Here is a 10,116-nt window from a genome sequence, read left to right as displayed (position 1 = left end):
TCTAAAACACTCTCACCTCGACTCATACCCTGACTTGGAGACAGGATTGCGTGACGCAGCATGACAACGTGAACTCGATTGGTCGACAGTCTGCTGTGTGACGCATTATTCGGTCCATTCATTGCCCAATGGGATTCCTATCTCCTATTTTCTCTATGCATACTTGCGAGCAATCGCCATTTCAAAATACCGAAGCTTTATTGCGCTGTTTAGTTTGTTCATCGACGGAGTTTAAATAAAGAGCCGGATTATTTGAATAACAGTCAAGGTAAAGAGAACGAGGGGTTGTTTTCTGGTCAGTTTATTTAGTAGTTGCTTATCGTTTCCTTCTGACATTTCGTGACCTAATTCCACTGTCCTCAAAGCTAGCTTTTGATGCTAGCAGGGCTAGGTTCAGGTTGTAGCATGGTCTACATCAGAGTAAAAAACAAATGTTGGTGAGCTAATGTTAGTTAGCTACTTTTCTGTTTTTCTGCAATATTTTCACATCAGAGTACTCTGAACGAGTAGGTAACTATCTAGTTACGTTACCTATTAGAGGTTATAGGCTATCCAGATAGCAAGGTCATTTGCCATCTCCCTCGTTGCATAACACAATGTACATATTTTTTTATTGTTGATTACATCACAACACTGCTTAGTGTTTTCCTCTACACATCAAATAAATTCCACTGGAGCTGATGATTTGACGCATAATTTCATGTGCCTTCTGCAACATGGGTTTAAAAACAAGAACAGACTCCCCCTCCCTGCCACACACACACCAGTGCGATGACCAGTACAGCTGAATGTTATTTCTTAAGGCTTTATTTGCAATAATCATACTGTGTGGTTGTTTCATAAAACATGGGTAAAAAATATATTTCACCACTCTAAATCTCTAAATCTTGGTTACATCTCTAAATGTAACCAAGATTGCCAGTTGCCATTACCATGTTTCCTCATTCCCCATACCTGTGCAGGTAGACTGGTTGTGATGGAGCTGCCCAACTACAGCAGGCAGCTGATGCAGCAGCTCCGCGCCCTGAGGAAGGAGAGTCAGTTCTGTGACTGCTCTATTCTGGTGGGGGACACACCCCATCGCGCCCACAAACTGGTGCTGGCTGCCTCCAGTCTGCTCTTTAGGTTGTTCAAGGAATCATTCATTTCAATCAAACAGCTTTGTCGCTTATACTGTCCAATTAAATGGCACTGTCCTCATTTATGAAAAGTTCCTATCCTACAGTACACACATTGTGATTTATAAACATTGAGTAGCCTAGATACACCCACAACTTCCCTCTGTTCTGTCTCAGGTCTCTGCTGGAGGGCTCGGACAGCATCTCCATCGACACGGCTGTGGTGTCGTCCCAGGAGTTCTCCTGCCTGCTGGACATGGTGTACACCGGAAAGCTGCCCCCAGGGAAACACAACTTCACCCGCATCATTGCCGCCGCAGACAGCCTGCAGATGTTTGACGTAGCTGTGGGCTGCAAGAACATTCTCACCAACCTGATGAATCAGTCGACGACCACCACACACACTACACAACCAGCCTCACCTACCCCACCACCCGCCATCACCACCCAACCACAGCTCCAGAGCCAGGAGGCCGAGCACACAGCTTCCCCAGAGACAGCTGTACCTAGCATGGGAGAGGATGGTATGAAGATTGGCCCCTCTGGAGCCCAGGGGAAGGAAAAGGTGGAAGAGGCAGGTTTGGAGAGTGAAGTGACCACAGCAGCCACACGGAGCGAGCCAGTGAATGTGAAAGAGGAGAGGAAAGAGAAGGATGGGCCACCATCTAAAAGAGCTCGCCTTCAACTTCCAGAGAGCACAGGTGGGTTTGAATTCAAATGGGCTCATTGCGATGTTTTGTTACTGTTATGTCCTGATTTATTTTGATTAATTCTGTTAGGATGCTTCTGTGAGTGAGGTGACATGTCAACTAAGATTGTATTTCCCGGTTGCAGCTGACGTGGACCCCCTGTCCCAGGGAGGAGTCAAGATGGATACAGAGGTGGTGGATGTGCGGCAGTGGCTCAGAGCACTGCAGACCTGGGACGGCATCTCCACAGAGGAGAGACAGGTGAGACTTTGGATGGAAGACAGTGCCCACTGGGCGCACTACATCATTTCAATGTGGATAATTGGGTAATATTTGGTCGAGAGGTTGATTACTGAGATTACAACTATATTCACACACTCAAAAAGACAGCCAAAAGTCAGTTGAATTTCCAATGTGTTATCACTATGCTTTCAACCATCTAAAAACACAACCAAATTCCAATGGAAAAATAATGTCAGATGTTTGGTTTAGTTATCACCCAAATGTCTATCACTGTGCTTTCAACTATTTTAAAAGCACAGCAAAGTTAAAATGGGAATACAATGCCAGATATTTAGTTTATTTATACAACATATTAATATGTTATCACCAGCAGGGCTTTATTAAAACCCTGGAAGGGAGACCAAAGAGTAGCAGTAGAAAAATCCAAACTCCAGTAGGAGGTGCTGCCCAGCCTGTTTTTTTCTTCTGATAGTGGATATAATGTTGAAGATCTGACTTTGGTTTAAAGGTACAAATTCAACATAAGGGTTGTCTATGTTGAAATTTGGTTACCATAGGTACATAATCCTGTGGTTGAAATGTAACTTTTAAAATAACAGTGTATGTTTATGACTATTTTCATATCCAATGTATTTTCCACGTAGATTCCAAGGCACAATACGTGGACAAACTATGTTGCAACAATGTTGATTCAACCAGTTTGTGCCCAGTGGGTGGTCTCTGCTATGACAGAACGCACTATTCAATGCAACACTCCATTCCTTAAAATGGTGAACAAGTCTTCCTCTACTACGTTTACAGAATTATTCTCTCATGTATTGACCCTTACCTATCTCAGGTGATACTGTCCTGCAGTGAGGGGGATCCAGGGGGTCCTGCTGTGTTTCAGAGGCTCCAGAGCAGAGTGAAGGAGCAGAGGAGTCTCTCAGCCCAGACACTACTCACACTGATGGGTCTGCTTAAGGAGTTTCACCCCAATCTGGCAACCCAGCTGCATGAGCACACTCAGCAAGGAGAGGACACCAGCCAGGGAGCTACAGGTACAGAGTAGGGGAAATAAGGACACCAGCATGGTTTCAAGCTTTAGCCAACATGTTTGGCAACACAACAACAATTAAGTTGACTACAGTGTGTGAGTGGGATCCATCCATCACTCTTCTGTTGTTTTGGACTTCATTTAAAAATCTGCTCAGGCAACCGATTCATTATCAAATGGTCAATCAATTAGCCTACTCAATGATTTGTTGCATCGATCCCCAGGCTCCGAGGCTGAAGAGCCAGAGGAGCAGCCCCAGTCGCCCACTACTGCAGACGCAGACACCGCCGAGGAGGAAGAAGAAGAGGAGGAGATTGAAGAGGATGGTGAGAAAGAAGGAGAAGGGGAGAGGAAGACTAGATCCAGGGCTAAGCGCTCCTCCCCCTCTCGTCCGTACTTGTGTCGCTGGTGCAGTAAGGCCTTTGGTTTTAAGTGTCGTATGGTGGCCCACACCAAGCGCTGCACCATGTCCAAGGAAGCTAGGCTGCAGTGCCCTGAGTGCCCAGAGGAGCTGCCCACATCGCGGGCACTACAGCTCCACCGCAACAAGGCCCACCCAGAGTCCAAAGCCGCCAAAAAGAAACGGCCGCAGGTGTCCTGTGATATGTGTGGCAGGACCTTCGCTCACCCCTCAGGTGAGTTTGCCCGATCAGGGCTGGGAACGGATTGTGTTAGTGTAGAGGACCTGCGTAGTAAAATTCTTTGCATTGAAAGGGAAGGAGCTCACTATCTTACCCACTACTAATGTATAGCAGGCCTACCGGGCCTTAACCATTCTGCAGGAGCACCTGGTGTGTTATGTGTCTCCAGTTTAATTGACTGTGTTTGTATTGCGACAGGTATGCTGTACCACAAACGCACCGAGCACTTTGAGGAGAAGCCGTTTGCGTGTGAGGAGTGCGGCGCCAAGTTTGGGGCCAACTCTTCTCTGAAGAACCACATGCGACTGCACACTGGAGAGAAGCCTTACCACTGCAAAAACTGTGACATGAGCTTTAGTGTGGCTGCCGCTCTGGCCTACCACACCAAGAAGAAACACTCAGAGGGTAGGACACACACACACACACACACATACACACACACACACACACACTGAAGGTCACACACTAGCACCAGATTGAAGCACTGGAACAGATCTCACATCTCAGGATTCACAAAACAATGCCAATTTTTCAAAAATCTAAATACACATGTGTTTGTGGGGTTTGTTTTTAGGTAAAATGTATTCATGTCAGTACTGCGAGGCTCTGTTTGCCCAGTCCATTGAGCTGACGCGTCACGTGCGCACACACACCGGAGACAAGCCCTACGTATGCAGGGAGTGTGGCAAAGGCTTCAGCCAGGCCAACGGGCTCTCTGCTCACCTACAGACCTCTCACAGTGAGTAGGATATTCCTGCTTATGCTCCGAAAAAATATATATCTATACTTCAAAGTGAGTAGACACGACACTGAGGACATTTTAGAAATGTCTCTCAATCTCGCCTGGCTTTCACCCTGCTCGCACTCGCTCCCTCTCTTTCCATTTCCTCCACTCCTCCGCCCCTCTCCAGACATCTCTGAGCCTCATGACTGTCAGAAGTGTCGTCTCAGTTTCTCCACACTGGAGGACCACAGGAAGCACATCCAGGAGTGTCACCCGAAGGAGTACCACCGGTGTCCTGAGTGCAACAAGATGTTCACCAACCCCTCCCTGCTGGAGAAACACATAGCCGTCCACGCTGGGGGCAAACCCTTCAGCTGCAAGCTCTGCCAGAAGTCCTACCAGGTGAGAGAGCGAGTATCCCTGTAAAACTGCTATCCTTGGCACGAAGGGAGTTTCTGGTCTATGATAACGGGGTCAAACATTTCTTTGAACTTGATCGCTCTGAAAGACTAATAAGCCTATAGCGTACACACCTTTATATTCATCTTTTACTATTGAAGGACGAGTTGGTGGGGCTTGGCGCTTGCAACGCCAGGATAGTGGGTTCGATTCCCAGGACCACCCATGCGTAAAATATATGCACGCTAAATGGCGCGTATTATATTATTCACTGAGTGTACAAGACATTAGGAACACCTGTACTTTCCATGACAGACTGACCAGGTGAAAGCCATGTTCCCTTATTGATGTCACTTGTTAAATCCACTTCAATCAGTGTAGATGAAGGGGAGGAGACTGGTTCAGGATTGATTTTTAAGCATGGAGACAATTGAGACATGGTTTGTGTACGTGTGCCATTCAAAGGGTGAATGGGCAAGACAAAGGATTTAAGTGCCTTTGAACAGGGTATGGTAGTAGGTGCCGGGTGCACCGGTTTGCATCAAGAACTGCAACGCTACTGGGTTTTTCACACTCAACAGTTTCCCGTGTGTATCAAGAATGGTCCACCACCCAAAGGACATCCAGCCAACTTGATACGACTGTGGGAAGCATTGAAGTCAACATGGGCCAGCATCCCTGTGGAACGCTTTCGACACCTTGTAGAGTCCATGCCCTGACAAATTGAGGCTGTTCTGAGGGCAAAAGTGTGGGGAGGTGCAACTCAATGTTAGGAAGTTGTTAATGTTTTGTACGCTCAGTGTATATTACTTACCATATCTCTCCGTCCACAGCAAATGTCGGGACTGTGGTATCATAACCGTACCAACCACCCGGAAGTGTTTGCTGGTCAGACCCACCGGCAGCTCAAGTCTCTGCTGCAGTGCAGCGTGTGCTGCAAGTTCCTCCACAGTGCCAGTAGCCTGGCTAAGCACCAGAAGACAGAGCACACAGGTGAGGACGGCCAGGGAGAGACCCAAAAAATGTCCCCCCCCCCTGCTTGCCATAATCGCAAATGTTTTAATTTTTTGTTATTCTCGGATTAGTGTTGTGCATCCCTGTTGTAAGGAATATACTGTTCTTGTTTTCATTTTAAATAATATATTTTTTATTTTGTGTCTCCTAAAGGCATGTTTGATACTGACGGGCTTCTGGTGGGGAATCCAGACCTGCAATCAGGTAAGAGCTGCGATAACGTTATATTTCTACATTCCATAGCACTCCTAATGTACAGTACCAGTCAAAAGTCTGGACACACCTACTCATTCCAGGGTTTTGCTTTATTTTTACTATTTTCTAAATTGTAGAATAATAGTGAAGTCATCAAAACTATGAAATAACACATATAGAATCATGTAGTAACCAAAACAGTGTTAAACAAATCAAAATATATTTCAGATTCTTCAAAGTAGCCACCCTTTGCCTTGATGACAGCTTTGCACAGTCTTGGCATTCTCTCAACCAGCTTCATGAGGTAGTCACCTCGATTGCATTTTAATTAACAGGTGTGCCTTGTTAATTTGTGGAATTTCTTTCCTGCTTAATGAGTTTGAGCCAGTCAGTTGTGTTGTGACAAGGTAGGTTTAGTATACAGAAGATGTCTCTTACGAAATAGAGCTCAAGTCCATTTTAATGCAAGAACAACACAAATAAGCAAAGAGAAACAACAGTCCATCATTACTTTAAGACATGAAGGTAAGTCAATGCGGAAAATATTCTAGTGCAGTCGCAAAAACCATCAAACGCTGTGACGAAACTGGCTCTCGTGAGGACCGCCACAGGAAAGAAAGACCCAAAGTTACCTTTCCAATCTACTATGCTTAATGAGCACAATCAAAGCAACTGGGCTGGATAACCTTCCTGCAGATTCATAAAGGATAGTGCTTGTGCCACTGCTAAAATGATAACGCATATTGTAAACCTTTCTATTAGTAGTGGTACATTTCCCAAGGATCTCAAAACAGCCCAGGTGGTTCCACTCCACAAGAAGAGAAGTAAAACAAATGTAGGAAAATACAGGCCTGTGTCAATCCTTATATACCTTCTTTATGGGATACCTTCACAAACTTCTTTATGAACTACAATCTGGCTTTAGAACAGCTCATTCCACGTATACTTGCCGTATCCACCTTTTTGACCACATTAAGCAGGAAAGTGAGAAGGGGAGCTATACAGGTAGGGTCATGTTAGACTTGCAGAAAGCTTTTGACACTGTGGACCATGATATTCTCCTGATGAAACTCAAATCCATGGGTCTAAATTATGTAGCAGTGAATTGGTTTAGATCTTATCTGACCAACAGTACTCAAGTATGTAATGTTCTGTCAGGGGTCAAAGAAATATCCCGTGGAGTACCGCAGGGATCCATTTTAGGGCCTCTCTTATTTCTTATATACGTTAATGATGTGCCAGATACAGTAAAGTGCAAACTCTTGCTTTATGCTGATGATTCAGCCATACTGGTATCAGGGAAGGATACCGTTTACATAGAGGAGACTGAGTAAGGAATTGCATTTTGTTAGAGATTGGTTGTCTGGCAACAAATTGTCACTATATTTGGGAAAAACTGAATCATATTTGTTTGGAACAAAACATAGATTGCTTAGGGCTGACAAGATAATGGTAAACTGTGTAGTCAATGAGATTGAATCTAAAACAAGTATCTTCAATCCCTGTCTGGAGACCGGATTGCTGCTCAAATTCTTTCTAAAATGGCAAACAAATGGACATTTTTATATCGTAACACTAGATATTTTAACATTAAAGTTAAGAAACTGCTTGTCTTAACCTTGATTCAGTGTCATTTTGATTATGCCTGCTCTGCTTGGTATAGTGGGCTATCAAAAAAGCTGAAAAAGAGAATGCAGGTCATGCAAAATAATGTTAGCAGGTATATGCTGAATGTCCCCCCTAGGACCCACATAGGGAGGGGTACAGGAGTTCCGCATTGATATGGTCTACAACCAACACAGTCACAATACCAGAGTTAGTGTTATGTCTTGTAAAATTCCAAGAGTAAACAGTACTGCGAGGAGCACATTTTTCCATACAGTCATTTGTCTAAGGAATAGCCTTCCCTTGGAGATCAAGCAAACTAAAAGTAGAAATAGCTTTAAAAAACAGGCAAAGTTTTTCATTTGGACAAGGTTGTCTAAGTAAGAGAAACCACTCCACTGCCCCTTGTGCCCCCTACTGCTGGCCAGGTGTATTTATTTGAATGATAGGTATGATGTGCAATTAATAGATTGTTTTAATGTGAAATGAATATGGTTGATTTTTAAGGTTAGGGAGAAGGGCAGTGAATAGTGCCACTTTTTAGGATGTCAATATAAATTAATGTATTTATGGTTGTTCGTAATTTTGACTTGTCTTTTAATCATTATGTGTTATTGTTTTTACCATTAAGGACCACTTTGGAAACAAGCATTTTAATTAATACTTTCAAGTGATATCCTCTGGGTCCACATTGTACATTTTGTTGTATATGTCTGTTGCCCAAAATAAATTAAATTCAACATCAACTGTTCAGAGGAGACTGCGTGAATCAGGCCTTCATGGTCAAATTGCTGCAAAGAATCCGCTACTAAAGGACACCAATAAGAAGAGACTTGCTTGGAACAAGAAACACGAGCAATGGACATTAGACACTATCCCATATATCCCATATATGGGACTATCATTCGTTTTTCAACAGGACAATGACCCAAAACACACCTCCAGGCTGGGTAAGAGCTATTTGACCAAGAAGGAGATTGATGGAATGCTGCACCTGGCCTCCACAATCACCCGACCTCAAGTTGGACCGCATAGTGAAGGAAAAGCGGCCAACAAGTGCTCAGCAAATGTGGAAACTCATTCAAGACTGTTGGAAAAGCATTCCATGTGACTACCTCATTAAGCTGGTTGAGAGAATGCCAAGATTATGCAAAGCTGTCATCAAGGCAGAGGGTGGCTATTTTGAAGAATCTAAAATATATTCTGATTTGTTTAACACTTTTTTTGGTTACTAGATGATTCCATATGTTATTTCATAGTTTTGACGTCTTCACTATTATTCTACAATGTAGAAAATAGTTTTTAAAAATAAAGAAAAACCCTTGAATGAGTGTCCAAACTTTTGACTGGTACTGTACATAACAATCAGTTTTTTCTGTCTGTGTCTGCTCTATGTACATGTGTATTGATCTCCTCTCCCCTCCTGTATTCTCCCATACCCAGACTTGTCAGCGGTGAAGTGCCTGTACTGTCCTGGCCTGTTCCCCAGCGAGGCTGAGATGCAGGAGCACGCCAGCACTGAGCATTTCAGCCAAGAGGGGGCAGCGTTCGGCTGTTCTCTCTGCCCGCTGGTCTGCCCCTCCCAGCTTCAGCTCCAGGAGCACTTCCTTTCCTGCCACATAGGGACAATAGAGGAGCAGGAGCAGGCCTCCACCTCTCAGATGGTAAGGCTGCGTCCTAAGTCAACCCCTACACCTTATCCAATCGCTTCCCTACACTCAGTGAATATGTGTAATGACTCCATCTTGTAGTCTGATTTATTTAACCAGGCAAGGCAGTTCAAGGCCTTAGACCGCTGCGTCACTAATAAACCAAGGGCTCTATTCAATCTGCATTGCGGAAGTTCAGCTTTCCAGCGGGATTGAAATTCAAAGGCAATGTTCCTGCTTTAGCAGAGACTGCATTCACGGTAAACACTGGAAATGTCCTTTACATTTCTATTGAGGAATCTGTAACGCGTCATTGAGTAGAGCCCTTAGTGTAATTTTCACCATATTACTTACACCTATTCAATCTCAAAAAGGGAGTAGGGGTTGGGATGACGGGTGGTTTTGGGCTCTAGGCTCTCCTGTATTTAGTCTCTTATCTCATACAATGTAACTATGGCATGTTAGTGAAATGTGATTGACATGTCATACCTCCTATCAGGTGATTGAGACAGAGGAGGACCCCGCTGGCATGGCAGGACAAGTGATATCTGTGGACCAATCCCAGCAGGTGTATGTTGCCCTGGGAGACGCGGAGGATGGTCACTCCAGCACTGAGGTGATGGCGGTCAGCATGGAGGATTTGTTGAACGGAACCGTCACTTTCATTTGTGGGGAGGGCCAGTGACCCCTAACCTCTAGTTTCTACTTCCTGGTGAAGTATGAACTGTCCTAGCAACATTGGGCAGCTTGGAATGAATAAAACTAACTTATGCTACACCAAGGGACACTGGTTTTGTATCCTG

At 44.5% G+C, this 10,116-nt stretch overlaps 1 protein-coding gene across 1 annotated transcript; it reads left to right on the top strand.

Annotated features, from left to right (window-relative positions):
• Positions 1 to 157: 157 nt before the first annotated feature.
• On the top strand, positions 158 to 10,098 carry LOC139370820 (zinc finger and BTB domain-containing protein 40-like). The gene is made up of 13 exons (XM_071110607.1): positions 158 to 268; positions 963 to 1,125; positions 1,296 to 1,819; positions 1,953 to 2,068; positions 2,889 to 3,090; positions 3,311 to 3,721; positions 3,926 to 4,132; positions 4,302 to 4,466; positions 4,639 to 4,853; positions 5,684 to 5,843; positions 6,018 to 6,068; positions 9,108 to 9,328; positions 9,813 to 10,098. Exons 2-13 carry the CDS (start codon positions 977 to 979, stop codon positions 9,996 to 9,998), a joined length of 2,607 nt encoding a protein of 868 aa, XP_070966708.1. The 5' UTR covers positions 158 to 268; positions 963 to 976; the 3' UTR covers positions 9,999 to 10,098.
• The last annotated feature ends 18 nt before the right edge of the window (positions 10,099 to 10,116 follow it).

The sequence above is a fragment of the Oncorhynchus clarkii genome, chromosome 17, assembly GCF_045791955.1.
Source record: "Oncorhynchus clarkii lewisi isolate Uvic-CL-2024 chromosome 17, UVic_Ocla_1.0, whole genome shotgun sequence".
Lineage (NCBI taxonomy): Eukaryota > Metazoa > Chordata > Actinopteri > Salmoniformes > Salmonidae > Oncorhynchus > Oncorhynchus clarkii.
This window is presented reverse-complemented; position numbering and strand designations above follow the sequence as displayed.